The 19,616-nt window shown below is 42.2% G+C and overlaps 2 protein-coding genes across 9 annotated transcripts in view; one reads left to right on the top strand and one right to left on the bottom strand.

The window, feature by feature from the left end:
- B4GALT4 (beta-1,4-galactosyltransferase 4) overlaps positions 1 to 3,284 on the top strand; it is a 28,093-nt gene extending 24,809 nt beyond the window's left edge. For all 8 annotated transcript variants that reach the window (XM_021549204.3, XM_085591711.1, XM_021549203.4 and 5 more), the window contains 2 exons: positions 2,074 to 2,178; positions 2,609 to 3,284. In XM_021549204.3, coding sequence (XP_021404879.3) covers positions 2,074 to 2,178; positions 2,609 to 2,750 — 247 coding nt within the window. In that variant the 3' untranslated portion in view covers positions 2,751 to 3,284. The remainder of the gene's footprint in view (positions 1 to 2,073; positions 2,179 to 2,608) is intronic.
- LOC110480886 (beta-1,4-galactosyltransferase 3) lies at positions 1,618 to 19,616 on the bottom strand. Its single transcript, XM_021549206.3, has 6 exons — positions 19,092 to 19,616; positions 11,092 to 11,327; positions 9,317 to 9,507; positions 8,580 to 8,702; positions 5,778 to 5,882; positions 1,618 to 4,863 (listed from the first exon to the last, which is right to left on the bottom strand). Exons 1-6 carry the CDS (start codon positions 19,327 to 19,329, stop codon positions 4,722 to 4,724), a joined length of 1,035 nt encoding a protein of 344 aa, XP_021404881.1. The 5' UTR covers positions 19,330 to 19,616; the 3' UTR covers positions 1,618 to 4,721.

The raw sequence follows: 19,616 nt of genomic DNA, 5'->3' as shown, positions 1-19,616 counted from the left end.
AGAAGCACAAATGTATGGAGTTCCAGTGCTTTGCTAGAATGTGGGAGTGTTTTGGTGGGACTGGGTGTTTTGCATTTTTGACTACTGGATTTACTCCAAGTAGGGCTTAGTTTGTATTTGTGTAGTGTTGATTATAGGAAAGATAGCAAATAACTTGAATTTTAGAAAGGTTACACATATATGTATAAGCCCTTTGCTCTTGTGAAAATTCATTTTGCAGATGTACCTGTCAAAGTAGGAAAAACCTGTTGGCTGGAGAGGTTTAGTGGGACAAAGAAGTCAACCAAAATTTATGTTGATCTTTTGCCCTTTGCTTAGGAATAAATCTCTAATCCTGCATTGCTATTAGTAAATGCAGAAAAAGCCACAAGCAAACAGCAGATAAGAACCCACAACTCCACAAGCTCTGCTGGCAGAACCTATCAGTTTGTAACTTGGTTTATACTCTGTCATTTTTAACTTGTTATCCTTTTCGGTTGCTGTAATATGCAAACATACATTTCACTGACATAAAATTTCTATCCCTGGTGATGTTATGTAAATACACAGGGGATAAAAATGTGTTAGAAGTTAGGAACTTCCAAATGAAAAGTGTTTCTCAGTGTCAGTTCAGCAGATCGGTCAGTTCTGTCTGAAGAAATCTGAAAGGTCTGCTTCAGGTATGGATTTCTGTCCCTTAACCACAACTATTTTTTCCTTCTTACTCCTGCCTAGACACACCAAGTTCTCTATGACCTCCTGGGAGCTGATTTTTATAGTTTAGGGGGTGGCTTGGTGCTATTTTATCCCCTGGCTTCCCATGGGTGATAGTTGTTTCAAATATTCCCATGGGCAGCAGGACAACAAGATTTACTTGAGGGTCTTGAGGGATTTGCACAGAGGGTCTCTGTGACATTTGAAAGGGGTTGGAAATAAGTGATGCCTTTGTGTGGCACTTTGTAACTTTGCAGCTCTTGAGGTCTTGGTGGGAAACCAAGTCCTGACCCAGTGTGTGCTCTGCAGCTGCACTTGGCTTGTGCCTTGGGCTTGGCTGGTGACCGAGTTTGCAGGGGTAGGTAATGGCAAGCTTGCTGTCTGGGGTTTTTGTGCAGAGATCCTTGGTGCCCTCCCGAGGGAAGTCAGCAGATGGCAGCATCCCTTCGGTGCTTTCAGAATTCGGGGCTGGGGACTCTCATATTCTGCTGATCTGCCTCTAGAACAAAGGTGATGGTCTCGCTTGGGGCCCCTCCTAAGGCATGTATCACAGAGAAATTCTTCAGATCATTTGTTGTAATTCTTTGATAATTTACTGCTACAAAGTCATGGAAATCTCTAAGGGGCTCAATTTTTTCAAATATTGGTTTCCTAGTTCTCTTTCAGCTGATGAGTAACTAGCAAAGAGGTGGACTATTCCTTAATTCCCTTGTTAAAAAGTTTCTTCCTTTCTGCTGTCAGGGCAAAGCTGTGCTCCACAGATATATGTAGGGTCAAAAGCTCCAACTAGCGAGCAGTGGGGTGTGTATCAGTATTTAAATGTCTGATGTCAGACATTTAAATCTGTGCACAGGGCTCAGTGCTTCTGGCATTGTTCTCAGAGAAATTATCTTAATATGAACAAATAAGAGTTTTGCAGCTGTCTGGCAGCTACTAAAAAAGAAAACAAGCTTTTAATTTATTTTTGGAGAACTAGCAAGTATAGGGGTTTTATTGCAGGGGTTGAGATTAACTTGTTGCAGAACATGTGGAGACTTGCTACAGGGAGTACACAGTAGTCCAGTCAATACTGATATAAATGTGCTCTGTTGTATAATGTGTTCTTAAAGCTCTACATCTCTACTGTAGTTACCTGCTTCTATTCAAAAGAAAGATGTATCTGTCACACCCCCCCCCCAGATCTGTTCTCCAGGAATGCAACTCTGAGCCTCATTTCTCTTGCAAAATGGGTTGTGAAAGAGATGCAGATGAGCTTTTACAACTCTGTAGTTGCTTCCACAGCATCTACAAGAAATGAAGCCTCCAATTGTTGGGTTTTTTCGTTAACAGCTGGTTTATAGGTGTTGTCTTCCCCACACCACTTCTTACTCCTTCTTGCAGGGTTGAGATGCAGAAGATGAAAGTGGTGAGGCCACCTGCTGATGTGGCCAGGTACACGATGATCTTCCACAACCGTGACCATGGTAATGAGGAGAATCGAGAGAGGTGGGTCAAGAACAGGTTTGTTCTGTCATGGTCTGTGGCTGAGCCAGGCACCTGGGGGACAAGTTCTTTGCTCCAGGCCAAACAGGCTTTTTGTGGTACCCAGAGGCTCTGGGGAACACCCACCCCATGACAACATTGTTCACAGCTGGTAGCTGTTTTCTCAACATGAGATCTTCCTAGAACTGACTGGGTGGTGTTCTCTACAAACTTCCAAAATTACACTTACATAGGTATGATTTAAACATGATTTCAGAGATTGAGCCAAAGAATTTTTCTCCCCATATATGATTGTGCTGGAAACAGGAACAGGACTTTGTATTTCCAGTAGATAAAAAATAGCAGTAGCTTTGCTTCCAAATTTACTACCATTGGGAAAGAGCTCAAAACTCCTGTGCACATCCGTGAAGATTTTTCTTCTTTTTGTCCTCAGGATGAAGCTTCTCCGTCAGGTCTCTAGAACATGGAAGACAGACGGGCTGAATTCCTGTTCCTATAAATTGCTCTCTGTGGAACACAACCCGCTGTACAGCAACATCACGGTGGACTTCAGCGTGCAGCCCAAGGTCTCATAGGGGGCAGCACCTCCCAGGTTACAGGAATGGCAACAGATCTCCTTTGTGGCTGCTGTTAGAGCAGATGACTTCCAGCACCTGCTTGGAAGAGTCCTTCAGTAGCACAGGAGCAAGTAAAGTGTTCCTTCACAGCATTTCATTGGGCGGTTGAGAGTTTCCTTTTGTGAGGACTTATCCAAGTCCTCCTTTTCTGAGGAGTTACAGACTTACCCAAGGGACAGGTCCTTGTGTTCTTCTATGCACTTTTTGCTGGGACATTAGAAAATGTGGGGACATTTGCTGGGACATTAGAAATTGTTTGGGCTGGTCCAAGGACTTGAACCAAATCCCTGAAAAAATACTTGGTTTTGCAACTCTTTCTAAAGCTATTTGTGGTCTCATTAAAAGCACAATAAGTCTTCAAGAGCTACAAACTTGATGAGAAAAGTTAATTTTTTCTGGCCTAAGGAGAAACTGCTCATGTGTGAGGGAAGGGCAGTAATGGTAATGGGTAAGGAGATGCTACAAATTTCTCAATAAATGCAGTCCACTGAACTCCAGAGTGTCTCATCCTTTGCACCACAGTGTCCCCTGCTGAGGGACTGCTGCCATGTCCTGTGGCAGTGATCAATCTCATTCTGCAGCAGGCTGCCTGTTACTCTCCAGGCATCAAGAAGGAAAGGCAGTGGCCAGCTGTGTTGGAGGGGGAGAAATTCCACTCCACATACTTTAATGCTTTGGGCCACACTGTTGGCAGAGCGTGTACTTGTATACGTTCCCAGGCCATTATCATCTGTGAGTCTTGGTTAAGAAACAGGCGAAAGGCTGTGGATAACCAGCTGTTCCACTGTGCTGCTGCATTTGTGCAGAAGTTTTGAGCAGAGCACTGCATTTACTGCATTGTATTTAACTGTCTTTACATGTTGATGTGAAGCCAGGCTTGGCAGAGTTTATTTTAGGACTATTCCAATTGTGGATAAGACTGAAACTAAACATTTGTAATTATAGTGGCACAGATGCAGCTTTTCAATGATGGAGTTTTTGTATCTTCAAGTAACAAGCCAAAATACCCTGTGTCACACTTAAAATAATTGCACCTGGCAGACAGTGCTATAGATTGAGTTGGCAGAGAAAGTAAGTTTACAGGAAGGGCAAGGGTTTGGGCTGACTGTGTCAGTCTCACAGTTAGGTAAGTACAAGTGCTTTCCTGCCAGGGTCACAGCTCCACTGTTGACATGTTTTGACTTCAAGGAAAAACTAGTATTTAATTTCTCAGAAGTATTATATATTGAAGGCAGCTCAGCCTTGAATGATACTTAATGTCTGAGCAACAGCTGTAGTGGTAGATTAATTTCCCTGCTCTGAGCAGGAGGTCAGACTAGGTGACAGCCTCAGGTCCCACTCAGTCTGCATTACTTGCAGCTACAATAAAATAATTTCAACAGTGGCAGTTTGGGTCAGAAAAAAAAAAATCGGGAATTTAAACTCTGGTTTGTCTGGTTTCAGGGCAACTTTCTTTTTTATTACAGTATTCTATAAAACTCTTAAGCCAAACACATAACTCCATGTATATTACTCAAATTCACAAAAGATATTTATAGAACTGTAAATGGCTTTAACACCTTCTCAAAATACAACACGTCAGAGGCCACTCTGACAGAATGGCTTGCATCCCAATTAACACTTAAGTACAAAGCAGGACAGAGCTATCCAGCTACTGAACAAAGGTTCCAGAAAGCTTGGATTGGCTTACTGTCACAGAGATATGGCTCAGGAGTCTGTTTTACAGTGACTTGGACAATTTTTACAGTAAGCCACAGACTGTTTAGTAGCCATCGTACCCTGTTCCTAGAGCCTCTTCTAAATCCAGAACATTTTGGAGAAAAGTGAAAGGCAAAAGGGTTAATCTCAGGTGGGGCAGACACCACAGGAAAAGGAGGGATTGGCTGAATGCTCATGTGGCACCCAGCCTCTGCTTTTGTTTTCAGCCTCTTAAGAAAATGGAGGAACATATCCAATGTCCACAGTGATCTTGGTATAGAGAGGATGCTTAATCCTGGAAATGAGCCTGAACTGTAATGTATTCATTCCATCGGCTTTCCATGTTTTTCTGGTGTTGTGTTGGGAAGGAGGCCTGAGGGAGGAAGAATACATACAGTTAGAAGAAAGAAGGTAACATTTGCAGCTGAAGCTGCAAAAGAAAGTGTCTTCAGAAGGCAGAAAAGCCCCAAGACAATTCTTCCCATGATACAGTCTGAACAGATTAGAGGGAGTTCACATTGCGTATTCCAAACAAGGAGAATGATTCGGACTGGACCCTGATCAGAGAGGGAGACCAGCGAGGTGGCAGCTAGAGTCTCCAAAAACCAAGAAGCTGTCAGCAGCTTAGAGAGAGCTGGGAGTGCAACGCAGAAGTTTGCAGCCACGGTGTACATAGGCTGCTGTAGGTAGGTTTTTGACAGGGTTGTTATGGAAACCTGAGTTTTGAGATGATAAAGAGAAATTTGCACTGCTGCTATGAGAAGCCTCTACCATACTTGACCCAACACCCTCCTCCAGCTCTTCTATATAAAACAGTCTTTGATAAAGTCTCTCACAGCACCTTTCTCATGTCTTCAAACTAGAATATTGCCTTCCACTATTTTAATGGCACCTTGTAACTCCACACAGACTGAATAGCAAGGTTTTAATATTGGGAACTTGTAACACAGTGCCTCTTCAAACTGGAATCTCCCTATTTTTAAGGCAAGCAGTATTTTTTTCTTTAAGTTTTACTCCTTGTACAATTTAATGTTTAAATCTGATGTGCTAGCTGGCATATGTCCTTCACAATAGGAAGGAAAGACAGGAAACTAGGAAAAACCCTTCAAGTGTGAAGACAGGAACTGAATGATTCAGTTGAAACTGACTGGGGGCTGCTTTTAAATAGCCTTCCTAAAGCAGAAAAAGCAGCAGTGCCATGAGGCATATGTAGCCTGTGCTGGGGAAGATGACAGCAACAGCCAAGCTGCCACAAGGCCCAGAGTCGCCCCCAGCCCCATCAGGTACCTCCTCCAAGGCTCCTGGATCTCTGTCTCTTCGTTGTAGTCCATCACTCGGTAGCGTCCAAGGTGAGGTGATGTCCGGACTATTTTCATTCCTGCCAAGTGAATCCTTTAAAACAACATACAAAACTGTTTGCTTGGGCATAGAGATGCCACTTCCAGGCTTATGGTCAGAGATAATTTTCAGTGCTAATCCAATAAAAACAGAGGGCAGAAGCAGCACAGGGCCACATGATCTTCTCTAGCAGGCTCTAGGCCAGGCTTGGGCTAGAAAGCTCCCAGCTGCAGTGCACTTTGACAGGGCACAAGGGGATTAAAGCAAGCAGGGAATGAACTACAACATACAGAGCATTCAAAAGCAGTTCCCCTGAATCTGACTAATGAGCATTATTCCACTTCCTCCTAAAAGCAGAGCTTTTCGCCTAGAGGTCCATCCCCTAAATTTTAAGGAAAAAAAAAAAAACCCCAAAGATCTCAAACTTGCAGTTTCTGAAAGGAAGCCAGTTCTGAGTTTCAAAACCAGATTAAGCCTCTCTGTTCTTTGAGAAGTGCCATTCATTCAGATGGCCCGATTAGAGTGGTTCATAAAAGATTAGGCATAAATACAGGCACCAGACAAACATATGTAAACTCGGCTGCAGTACAGTTAGATAAGAGAAGAGGAACTGAAGGCTCAGAATTCCAGAACAGAGCTTCTAAGCCCAGCATTTTGGGTGACTTTCAAGCAACTTGCAGCCCACTGCTGATAGCACCTATGTTACTTTGCCAATAAAGAGTGCCTTCAATAGTGCTAGGGCTACCAAACCTCTGTTATCACAGGACAGCCCTTAGGCAGAGAAAATTCCTGTGAATGTAAGAATGAATGTTTGCTCAGTTGAGGTTATCTAACTGGCATGTTTGCAGCATTTGACTGCATTCCATCGGGATCTGATACAGCAGGAATGTGATAAAGCTGAAAGGCTACAGAATTGAAAATATCTGTTAGGCTAGAGCCATCAGATGATTGTAACACTTCACTGACAGTGTTATAGTTCCATTATTTCACATGGAGTTGTAGACAGTTTCTTGTTTTCTGAACATAAGCTTATGGCACATTTTATCATAAAGAGACAAAAAAGCAAGTACACTAAACTAGCTTTGCTGTTAGGTTTTGCATTGCAAATAAGACTAAAACTGAATTGTTAATACATTCATTTACTATTAAGAAGAGTCCAGGAGACTTTCCTGTAGTTGAAAATGTTAACACACGAGTGGCTCCAATTAGAATAGTGTTTTCTTCTAATAAAATGTAGATCCTGGTATCTGCTACAACTTGTGTTAGAGAGTACTGCAGTCTGGTGACTATAAGTAGCAGCTGGCAGTTTTTTTCATTAACTCTGCTTTTAATAAGCAGTATCCCAGAAAAAAAAAAATCATCTTTGCACAGAATTTTTTAAAACTGGACATTAAAATGTAAAAATAAAAAAAGAAATTAATTAATTTTTTTGCTACATGGCAAGGAATGCTTGAGCACCTCCTAAAATCCAGATCCCAGCTGGTCATTGAAGAACAGCCAGTTCATTCCTAACTTCTGCAGGCTGAGACTTCAGAATGTGAATAAATGCTTAACAGGCATTGTCCACAGCCTCCATGTATCTGGGCCAAAACATTGCTAATCGTTAGTGTGAGTTTTCTGTGAAAACATAGGCCCTAATTCCCTTCCAGAAAGGGCTATTCTGGGAGCTATATAATTCACTTGCCTTCCAGGATTCTCTTCAAGGAAGTGCATTCCTATGCATAACTGGTATGACTCTACCCTGGGTACCAAAAACCAAATTAGATGCCTAAACTATACTAAGAACAGCTGAATACACCCAGCATTGTAGTACTTGATGTAAAGATCTATTTCCTGGCATTCTATTCCTTTCATAAATGCTGACTCTCTAAACAACCATACAACCTTTTAGTTTGCTTTCTCTGAAAGGCAAAGGAAGAATTCTATATTAGAAAATCTGGCTTTCAATTCCCAGATGAATACTGCTTTGAAAAAAACTCCTGTAACTTGTCACATTATGTAAGATAAAAATAACAAAGCTTCCATGGTCAGTTTAGTTTTATAAACTCCCCATGAGCCTGCCTCAGTGCTGGATCATAAAGGTGCACAGTGCAATTCCAAAGATGAATAAAGAAGCTGCAGCCATGATTCTGTACTTGAAGAATTCACATTAGGCAGAGCACCTGGAACTAAACTCATCTATAGAATGCTGCTGCCATGGCAACCAAAGTACAAGAAAAACCATCAACTCTTTCTGTCACTGACTCACACTGGTACACAGGCTCCTCCATCACCCAGCACTGCAGACAAAAGATAGAATTCCTTGTGTTCTTTAATCCCAAGTATCAGTGATTAGGTAACAGTTGGAGCAACCTAAATGCACTTAACTTAAATTCCCAACTGTCTGAGAATTAGTTAAGTGCCTTCTTATTCAACAACCTTGCAGATTCCTTCCCTCCCTGGGACTGTCAACATCAGTGGAGGCACTTGTCACCTGCAAGTGGTTATAACCCCTTGCACTGAAGGCACAAGAATGTGAAATAACATTCTGCTCCCCAGAAATGAGAAAGCTCTGTTTTCCCAGCATAGTGATTAGATTCACAGGTTCTGAGCATATTCCAACATTAAGCATTCCCAATACCAACAGCATTTGGGATTTCAATGGCACTGCAAGCACATTAAGGAACAATGTCGTTGGTTCCTTTCCTAGGGTTCTGCTATGCTTCACTTGCCAGCTTAGATCCATTTCAAGTCTGTCCTGTGCACTGGTACCTTGTAGCAATGTCATCATTTTCACCACCATCGCCCCAGTACGTGTTGGGAAACCCATTCATCTTCATGTAATGTTCTGGAGTCATAGCAGACACACCCCCAAAAAAGGACTTGTATGGCAGACTAAAAGAGAAAACAAACAGGCAAACAAACACCACCCTCCAAAAAAACCCAACCAACAAAAAACAGAGTACACTATTGAAGGCTAATGCCTGTCCTCCACAACTAACAGCGTGATCCAAGTCACACATACATAAATTGCATACTTGCAGGCACTCACATGACAATGCCAAACCCCAAAACAGTAAACCCAGTGTAATTCCTATCATGTTCCATTCCCCTCATTGTTTCCCACCACCTTCTCCCAAAACTGACCAAAGTAAAATTAGTTTCAAAATTTGTATTTTGGATCAGTTTGAAGTACCTGTATCCTACCACATTATATTTCACATAATCCAATATTCCCACCTTATATTTTTTTCTTGAAGGAAAGTCAAACAGAAACCTGCCAGTCATTTACCAAGCAGAGCTAACTGTGGAACAGGGAACTACAGGCAAGGAAACATTCAAGATTGCATGCTCGAGTCAAAAATATCCTTTTCTAGGAAGTAACTACTGCAAAACTAACACACAGAAAACCTCACAAAGGTTGTGTCTTTCACTGTTCCCACCCGTACTTGCTAACACAAAGTCAACCAACTGGAATACATCCACAGAAAGCAAATGGAGGCACTTACGTGTACTGAAACTTATCCATGGCACTGGCCATATGCTTGGGATAATATTCATCACAAATGTACAGGTTATAGTCATTCTCAGGCACCAGGTCAATATCATGTAGGACAAGGCAGTCCCACTCTTCATCCTTCATGGCTTCCCGGACACCAACATTAAGCAGCTTTGCTCGGTTAAATGAACCGGTCCCTGCCTGGAAAAGAAAACCTAAGTTTCTTCACCGAAACAACAAAGATGATGGTAGATAACTCAGCAAAAATTTGTTTTAGTCCAAAAGCCTTATTCAAATGAATGAATCCATGCTGGCTGCAAATTCTATGCTCCCAGCTTTGAATGTCAGCCATCCTCTTCACAACATTCTCAGCAGTTGTCAGCTTTGCTGTGCCAGGGGCTGTGCACTGTTGGCACCTGAAGAAGGCAGACTTTCAAGAGATCCATAAGCCAATCCTCAGGTGCACATTTGCACAGCAACACTTTTGCCCTATTGTTTACCAAAACTTGCAAATGAGAAAAAGACCTTGGTCCAACAAAAAAGCTTCTTTGCCCTCCCAATACTGGTTTTAACAGATGGATCCAAAACTTGCTCCCTTGCCACTGATCTTTTGCAACACCAGTCCATGTCAGGTACAAAAAGCTGCCTGACCTGCACAGGCTGCCTGACAGCAGAGCCAAGCCACATGTTTGTATTTGATACAGACTAAGAATATACAGCTGCACTTCAGCATTTATTTTCCAGGTTTTGCTCAGTAGTCACACTGACAAACTACAGACAAACCACATGCAAATCTCAAAAAGAGGAAAATACAAGTTACCACTGTCCTGGGTTACAAAATGAAAGTACTACTGCGAGGTGTAACCAAATTCTGTATTCTACTTTCCTCTACATCACTTTGGGACAAACTCTTAATGAAGGGTTGTTTGCAACAGCTGCCCAGTGCACAGCCACCCCTCAGGCTTCAGCTGGGTGCTACATAAGGAAAAAAGAGGCAACCCTGCAAGGCAGAATAATGTTTCTTCACAGCGGTGACTCAGCTGTGGTACCTCCCTCCCATGAAGCAACAGTCCCACCCATCCTGAAAGGTCTCTGCTAAGGGGCCATCACAAACTCAGCACCAGCAGAACATCTGGCAGCAACAACCACCAAGGACTCCAAAAATACCCTGTCCCTCATAGGGCTGCATCACTCCATTGTGGAACTCCTGCTCTGGGGGAGGTACCACCTGAACCTGACCCAATTTAATCTCAATCTGGGGATTTGGGACACCACCAATGCTCGAGGGACCCAGAGGAGGACCAGACCTTCTACAGGACCACTGTTTTTGACACTGCAGCCATCACTTAATCAGACTGTGACCATCAACCTCACCAACAGAGGGACAGGCTATACTCTGACTTTGTCACTTTAAACCAGTGTTTTTGTATTAATGCATTTATTGTAATTTTTCTATTAAGTTGTAATTCTGACCTGAAATCTTTCTCAAGATTTTGTGGGGATTCATTTCTGCTGGTTTACTTTCAAACCAGCATAACCACTTAGTGACAAATTTATACCCCCAGGAAAAAAAAACCTCAACAGAACCAATTAATAGCAGAATGATGATCTTGACAAGTGGTACGGTATTTCAGTCATTAGCAGTCATGGAGGTGGGACAGCTATCTGACCTCCTAGCAGCTAGCAGCCCATGCATAAAACAGTATTTCCACATTTCTTCTTCAGAACCCATCCCTTAAGTGGTGTAGCTGAGCTTCCCAGCAGGCACATTTAACTTGGATTTACCTGCTGAATCAGGTAGATAGTGTAACTGAGCTGCTGGCGCTGCAGGAAGGGATGGATGTAGTAGAGAAGATGGCGAAGGTGCTTCTCCTGGTTCCTGTAGGGCACAAGGATGGCGGATTTGTAGCGGGCAAAGCAGTGAGGTGGCTTGTAGTGGCCACCAGACTGAACAAAAGGATTTCTTTTCATGATCATCCTTTCACTGGGGAGCACCCTGAAGCTGATGGTTAATGGACCAACTGTAAGGAGACACAGAAAAAAGAAGTAGTAAGATCAGTGACCTTCTCCACCTTTTTTCAGACCTATGAGATCAGCTACCCACATTTGCTCTTTCAGACAGCAGCCCCACCATGTGACATTCACATTCTCTGGACAGAGCAACGTAATTCTGTCTCTCAGAAGAAGCACAGAGAGAAGAGAAAACAATTTTTATTTCTGCATCTTTGTTTTCCCCATGTGGAATTTGGTATGGAGATTGTTTACCTGAAGTGGTTGCTTGATTGGATTTGGTGAAGGTTGTTTGGGTTCAATGACCAATCGGATCCAGCTGTGCCTCAGACTCTCAGCAGAGAGTCACGAGTTTGTTAGTTAGGTAAGTAAGAAGTAAGTATGTAGAATAGGATAGTATCTCTTTAAATAGTATATTAATGTAATATAGAATAGTTTTAATAAAGCTATCCTTCAGCCTTCTGAGCCAGACATCATCATTTCTTCCCGGTCGGGGTTCTGTTTTTTACTGTAACACCAGAGGAGAGTTAACAACACCCAGGTGTCGGAATCTGTGGTATTGATGATTCCGAGATTGTAAAAAGTCTCTGTCTTTCTGCCCCGTTGCCAAAGAAGAAGCCATAATTGGTCTGTGCTGTTTCCAAGGTTGTTTATTCTTGCTTATCTCTAACATGTTCTGCTGCCCTGCCACAGGTCTGTCCTGCAGGACAGCGTGTGGGGCTCTGCCCTCAGTGGGATGTTACAAACATTATATACCAGAAACTACCTGTGCTATATTTACAATAATGTGCCAATATCTGTCACCTATGTTGAACAGTGTGCCCCCAGCCTAAACCAACAGAAAAATGCCAACACTACAGTGAAACATGGAGGGCATGAAGAAGGAGAAAAAGGACAAGACACACCCAATTTCCTCCATCTTGTCCCCTTTGGACACCTAATGTAGAATCCTGAAATTTTACTTTTGCACCCATGCCACACTTAATTATTACTTCTATCAAACACTCAGAGCTTGTAATTCATCCTGTAAGATTGAAAACTCTTTTCCATGGACAGAGATCAGAGACAGTGTCTCTGGGGGCTCTGTCCAGGGGGGTTCCTGACCCCCTGCCAGGGTCCCAGGCCTTCCAGGGCAGCCAGAGGGAAGCCCTGGATTCCCACACCCATACAGAGGTGGCTCCATTATAAATTTCACTGCTGCCTGCTGGCCACGTGTCCCTCCACTTGCTGTGGAGCAGGGAGAGGTGGCCAGCTGAGCAGCAGGAGGACACACTGCCTGCCAGGCTTCCCGAGTCCTGGCATGGCCACCAAGTCTCACTGGGCTGCTGCACAGCTGCTTCTCCCTGGGACAGGCTGCCTACGGCAGTCTTGTGTTGCTTAGATGAGATCCTTGAATAAATGGATTATCTTAAAGAAACAGCGTTGGAAATTATTCAAGATGAACAGACACATCTGCTTTTGCTACCCATTTGGAAAATTTCTCTAAACCTCTTTCAGAAGAGATTCAAGGACAAAGATGTGCAAGTGGATATTCAGCAGGCCAGGTGAGAAACAGTTTAAAGCCTGGACGGATAGAAATGCTTTAGAAAATGTCAGCTCTACCTTTAAAAGCATTTCAAGTTCTATTTGATGTTATAATCACATGCCACAATGGCTGAATTTACTGTATTATTTCATTTTATACACTGTGATAAGCAGGCAGTACTTCAAAATGTTGAGAGAAGCAGATGACAACAGAGAAGAAAGATGTTATATTCTCAGGAACAGGCACAGGATAGCAAAAGAAACAATATATGACTATTCTTCTACTCAGCACTTTGTTTTTAAATACAAAATATATTGGATATCTTAAAGAGTTTCTGCCTAATTAAAAAAAAAACGGCATTTTTACATTAATTCTTCCATTATTCAGATGGAAAAATACTGACAAGTCATAAGTGAAAAAGAATCCAGAGAAAGTGTCAATACCCTTTTTAACACAACCTCATTGTTACAATATAAACAAACAAATTCTACAATTATCTAAATGCCTGTCCTGGATAGTGAGAAAAGCTTCCAGAAATAGCAGAAGTCTTGTATTTATACATAAATCAGTGTGTCTTAATGGTTTTCTACAACTGTGACCTTTTAAGAAAATAAAACACAGATGCAGAATTTAACCATGCAATGCTTAAATGAACTAAGGAAAAATTTTCACCCAGATCATAATTAGAAGCTGGCAATTTCAAACATCAGGTCCATTCAAAAATTCTTTGCAGGCTGTGCTACCAAGGGCAAAATGGTTTTCTGCACTAGAAGTCTGCAAAGCAAGTTTGTAGTTGATTTTCATTTTAACAGCTACAAACATGATCTTCTTTTCTTTCCAAGGTGATAATTAACACTATGGCTGTCTTAAATCAGATTTTCAGTATCTTGTAAGTGAGACTCCCTCTTAAACAACTGAAAAATTATTGTCTCAAAAATGTTCTGATAATGAAGCATGAGAGCAAGTATTTAGGCTTGGTGTTTAGGAACTTTCATTTGAGCAGGAGAAGGTACAGGGGTGTTTTAAGACTAAATGAGCAAGTGAGTCAAGAATATACTTCTTTCATTTCATCCTATATTCAAATCTTTGCTACAATTCTAACAAAAGCAAACAAAAAAATTGAGCCTGTCCACGCCCACATCCTGTTTAACTGACACAGAAGGAATCAACATCCCTCCACTGGTTTGGGGGGTTTGGGTTTTTTGGGTTTGGTTGATTGGTTGGCTGCAGATTTTTTAGAGCAGTAACAAGGCTTAAGGACTAAATTTGCAATAAAATTCAAAGTGTCCATTCTGAGCCAGGGAACATTTTACTACCATACGGAAACTGGTACAACTCACATTTCTGATGGGCAAACCTGTATTTGATAAGTGCCTCCTTTCCTTCCTCAAAGAACACACAAATGGCATATCCTGAAGGTCAGTCTGAAGAGCCACTGATCCCATTTCTCATGCTGTCAGAAACATCTGGTCTGAATCCCACTGCGTGGGTTTTGTTCATTGGTTTGTTAGTTTGCTTTTAAAAAGAATGCCTGACTTTTGCTCCTCAGCAAGATTTTGCAATAGCTGACTCTTAAATATCACTTTTCAGTCCTTCTCCAACTATTTAAAATAAAGGAGAATTTGATTTTCAGTGCATTACCTGCAGCGGGAAAGCAGATTACATCACTGTATATTTGTATCTGAAACAGAAGAGTGCTTCTTCAGAGAATCATTGTGTGGGCTATGAACCTGGGTCACATTTACAGTGAACATTTCATGGTGGTATATCCTATCTCTGTGCATGCAGTTTCACTTTCCACCTTTAAGACTTCCACGTTTCAGTCCAACAATGTTATCAACCTGTAGTTTATGCTGCTGTTTAGATTAATGGACTTGCTGATTATCAGATCTTTCAACCTAAAGCACCATTAACCACTGATATGATGACAGCTGGAGCTTGCTAAAGAAGTATTATATTCAGGGATTTCAACTAAAGATCACTGCTCTAAGGAAAAAATAAGAAAGGGAATTAATCCCTTTTATTCTCCCACAAAGGCAGGGTTTTGTTTTCTATGAAACAATTTGGACTCTGTATTACAGAGTAAGATTCTGCAGCAACAATCTTTAAATTCCAGAAAAAATAAGATCTTAATTTGAATGTAAGGGTATGAGTAAGATAATGTGAATAGCTTCACTCCTGTCCTCTCCTTCCATACTCAAGCATACCATTCAGGAGTGTTAACATTTGCATTTTCCAGTTTTTTCAAGATATAGTGTCCTCCCATGCTGCCTGGCTCCACACCTCAAACAAATCAGCACAGAAACTCAATCTGGAATATGACAAGGGAAGAAAAAAAAAAAAAAAAAAAAAAATCAGTGTGACTTACATCCCCAAAACCTCTGGCTGCCCTACACTCCTTGGCTACAAGCTACATTCTGGCTTTCATGTCTCCCTGCTGTCCAACTAACAAAAGGCTAATGCAGTCTAATCCAATTAAATCCCAAATGTGAACAGAGCACTTGCAGGCTGGACCAAAGAGGGATAAATAAAGCTGCCAAAGCATAGCCTTGGAAAAGGAGGAAAAAAGCCATCTTACACATACTAGGAAGCACAGGATCCCTGTTGAGGCAGGGTACAGAATTAACACCCTGAAGTGTCCAAACAGTTTTTCCATGGCCTGGTTCCAAAGATGTTTCTGTGCCTGTACCATCACACAGAGGGCATTTAATGAATATGAAACTTCAGTGTACAGAGGTAGGTCTCAATTCCATGTGTTGTCAACTGGTGCCACTGACAGCACTCTCTGCTTGCTTCACTTCCTAGGCAACATACTTGCCTGACAGGTGACCACTGACTTTGACCATATCTATCCTACCTTATGAAAGTAACTACAGGACTTCTGAACTCCCTGCTGGGTATTTAGAGTTTGCAGCTGTAATTACCAAGCCAAATCAGAATAACCAGAACTTACAGGATGAACCTACAGGAGCATGGGTGAAGGATGTACTCAGATAACTTGCAGCACCACACACTACATTTGAGTCATATTCATGCAATTCTACCAGGGCTTGGGGAAAAAAAAATCAGACCAACAACTTTCATTTAAGCATCAGTTTCTAATGATAGAATACAAGGCTGCCTCAATGGCACCTGAAAATAAATCTTAGCATTCAGCACCGACATCTTTTTATTTCTCTTTCAATCCAAGAGAAGAAATTCTGGCAGCATTAGAAAATATAGCAGGAGCTACTTAATACAACAGATGGTCCTGCTCATGAAAAGGTTATGACAGATGGGAGTGAAAGGCAGTAACTACTATAAGAAGGGCTTGGAAAAAAATCCTTCCATAGCATGAGCAAATTATAAACAGCAGAGTTACAGACAGAACTTTCAGCTATTAAAGTCCTTGAGGGCCAAGCCAGTTTGTTCAGCCCATGTCATGCATGAAGGAAGGTACCCCTTTAAACCAAACCAGAAATAATAAAATAAAGCAAATTCTTCTAGCACCAAACTTTTTCCTAGTGAGAAGAAAAGATGAACTGAAAAAAGACATCTTGCATGAAATGTGAAGAAGTCAGTTTTTGAACTATTTAGTTATGTTTAACAAAGTATAACCCTGGCTCACAAACACTTCACTTTTTCTAAAAACAGAGGAGGAAGAAACAGGCAACGGGTTATTTGAGTAGAAACTTTAACCTTTGAGGAAACTCGAGTAATTTATTCACAATATTAGTGAAGACACTGAATACCTGCAATGCTTTTCAAGTTGCTGGTCACAAAATGCTCAGTGCACAGTACTAGGTGTTTGAAAGTACCACTAGTCAGCAGAAGTCTAGCTCCTCTAAGGCAGAGATGATTAGCAGTTATATTTTAATTCTAACTTCACAGCCCTGGAAGAACCAAGTTGCTGCAGATTCAGGAGACAGGAAATAGACAGATGAGCTGCAAGCTGATTAACATTCAAACAGTTATCAAAATGATCTCTACTACATATATAAATGGAAAAAGTGCTGCACTTCATAAAAGCCCTGATGCAGAAACCATTTAAGCCATTTGGCATCCTTCCAGGTACTTTAACACACTTTAGAGTGGGCACAGTGACTTATTACCAGCTCTGAACAGGAGGCTGAGTCCTCAAGAATTGATTTGAAATCTCATTTAATAGAGTTTATGAAATTAATATTAAAAGGCATTGCTCTCTGCAATATAATGCTTCCAAGAAACATCAGCCTCATGAGAGATGATGGCAACAACTATTCAAGACATTTATAAAGTATTTATATCTCAATTCATATAGGCCCATCACATACAAAAGAAGGGACAACTCCCTCAGAAAACAGCATGCTTCTCAGTTAAGAAAAAAGCAAAACACCCAGAAGAGGCTGGCATGCAGTGATAGAAGGGATAATTTACATCCTATATTTACAGGGAAATACCACTGAGTAAAAGTTAAGCTGAAGAAGAGACCTCATTTTTCTTAAGCTGAATTTGTATCAGGGCTCCAAATTATTTGTGTTTCACTTCAACAATGGCTCATATGCTCAACTCAGTATTTTCAAACAGCAAAGCTTACATGGTTACTTTGCCTCGTGGTTGGCTTTTTTTTCTCCCAGCCAGCTTACTGTTTGTTTCTGTCTGTGACTAACATCATGTTTCCATTTTAGCTCTGAAGAACCGCCTGCAGGACGATCCCCTACTCTCAGTGATGGGCAGAAGAAGAGTTCTTAAAAAGATTTCCAGCTCTAAGAGCACAGATTAGTGTAATTTTACTCTGCATTTGCCTCCTCTGTACATGTCACTACTTTTACTTATCTGATGGTTTGCAGGCAAGCTGCAGAATTGTTTGGTTCTTGCTTTTTGACACTAAAGCTGTCTCCTTTGACTCTTTAGGAGAGAGGACTTTCGTCAGTAGTGGAGACAAATTAGGTGCAGTCACGTTTCTGCTGTGCTTTTTCAAATAAAACAATTCAGCCTGAAGGAAGGAGTTGTAGCTTTCCAGAACTGAATGGGCTGCAGTGCACTGAGGCCATGACACCCAAAAAGGCTCTGTGCTATCAGGATTTATGGATTTAGTAGAGCCATTTCTGAGGAAATGCTGAAACACACACTCAAAGCTACCTTATAATTTCATCATACATCCTGTATTTAATTTAATTGCAAGCAACAGGGGAAGGAAGAAAACATCTCAAAAGAACAAGCATCATTACAAAGATTGCAGTCTGAGCAGGCTCATCCAAAGGGTCCCAGCAGAGCTCTCCAACCTAAGTCTGGAGAACTTGACACAAGAGCATTGGTTTCCCACAGAACTTCCACATGAACCATGCTCAACCATTTGCTCCTAATGGGCTCCATGTGTAGTGATCAGCGTTCCCAGAACAGCAGTCCAGGGCTAGGTGTATACAACATTTAGACATGCAGAAACCTGTGCAATATGGAAAAAGCTACAAGAGTAACTTACTACACAGTACTCAAAGAAGGTGATGGCCCCAAACCAGCTGTAAGTGTATGCTGATGGAACTTAATCCATTCATGGCTGGCTGTGCCAAAGGGATTCACTACTGCCTGAGCAGCACCATCACTTTACTAGCAACACACCTGCTTTATAGGTTTGACTTTGTATTGACTTAAAATTTATGAAGTGTTTTAGTACTGCAACAGCTGGATGAACACTGCTCCTAAGATCAGCTCTGGTTTGGTTCTGCTATGAATACAAAATAACTTGTGACCTGACTTTTAAGTCTAACAGAGAAGTTTCTAAGCCTAAAGGATGCGTAACAATCATAGACTAGAAGATCACCATGAAGAGCAAGGTGCCATCCTCCTTAAGCTGATTTCAAGTCAATTAATCAATTTATATTGAACTACAGGCTTGATATAAGGCTAAGACAAAGAACCCAGGAGTTATAGTCAGAGCTCAATATTATCAGTTTCTGAATCGTTGGGTCATTTTACACAGGACTGCCAAGAAGAAAAAAAAAAAAAAAAAAAAAAAAAAAAAAAAAAAAGCATTACTAACTTGATATATTACCATGCTGTTTGCACTCTTGCTCTACAATCTTGACATCTGTGTAACCAAACTCTCAATACTGGAAATTTATAGTAAAACACTTTTCCTCACACAGCAATAAAAACAACACGGGTTGTTACCACGAGGAAATGCTGTCAGTGTTGCGCACACGAGCACACTGTTCCAAAGCCTGAAGAAGCCCCACCTGAGAGGGGCCCGGGGTGTGACAACGCGGCTTGCCCAGCGCCCGCCCGTACGTACCCAGGAGCGGGGAGAGCGCCGAGCAGGAGCGCGCGGCGGCGCGCCGCGGGGCGCGGGTGAGCAGGCTGAGGTTGGCGTACACATCGTGCGGCTTCGAGTAATCCCCCGCCCCGGGCGGCTCCACAATCCCGCGGAACACGCGCGACGGTCCGCCTCGGTACAGGATCAGGATAAAGATCGCTTGGAAGACAAACACAAACAGCAGGAAACAGTGGCTTTCCATACGCGAGAGGAACATGGTTTTAGCCCATGCTCCGGGATCAGGGCGGTGAGGACTTGAGCTGCCTTTCAGGGCTGCCGTGCCACGCTCAGGGCTACATCGCCGGGCAGACCGCCTCCTTCTCCGCCAACTTTCTGAGGCGGCAGCGTGCTCCCCTAGCTGGGTTCATCAGGACGCCGAGAGCCAGACCTCCCGTTCCCGGTGCGAGCTGCAGGAAGGAAGGAGCTGGCCAAAGCCACCCCGCTCGGAGCCCCGGGCCAGCGCACGGGCTCGCTGTGGCACAGGCGCAGCGCCCGCCCTCCCCC

This window comes from Lonchura striata, chromosome 1, assembly GCF_050655825.1.
Source record: "Lonchura striata isolate lonStrDom1 chromosome 1, ASM5065582v1, whole genome shotgun sequence".
NCBI lineage: Eukaryota > Metazoa > Chordata > Aves > Passeriformes > Estrildidae > Lonchura > Lonchura striata.
This window is presented reverse-complemented; position numbering and strand designations above follow the sequence as displayed.

Excerpts from the sequence above, each read along its gene's own strand:
- LOC110480886 (XM_021549206.3), bottom strand. The coding sequence starts at position 19,329 with ATGTTCCTCTCGCGTATGGAAAGCCACTGTTTCCTGCTGTTTGTGTTT. Across the intron at positions 11,328-19,091 it reads GGCGCTCTCCCCGCTCCTGG|TTGGTCCATTAACCATCAGC; the intron begins GTACGTACGGGC and ends GTCTCCTTACAG. Across the intron at positions 8,703-9,316 it reads ATGGATAAGTTTCAGTACAC|TCTGCCATACAAGTCCTTTT; the intron begins GTAAGTGCCTCC and ends TTTCTCTTTTAG.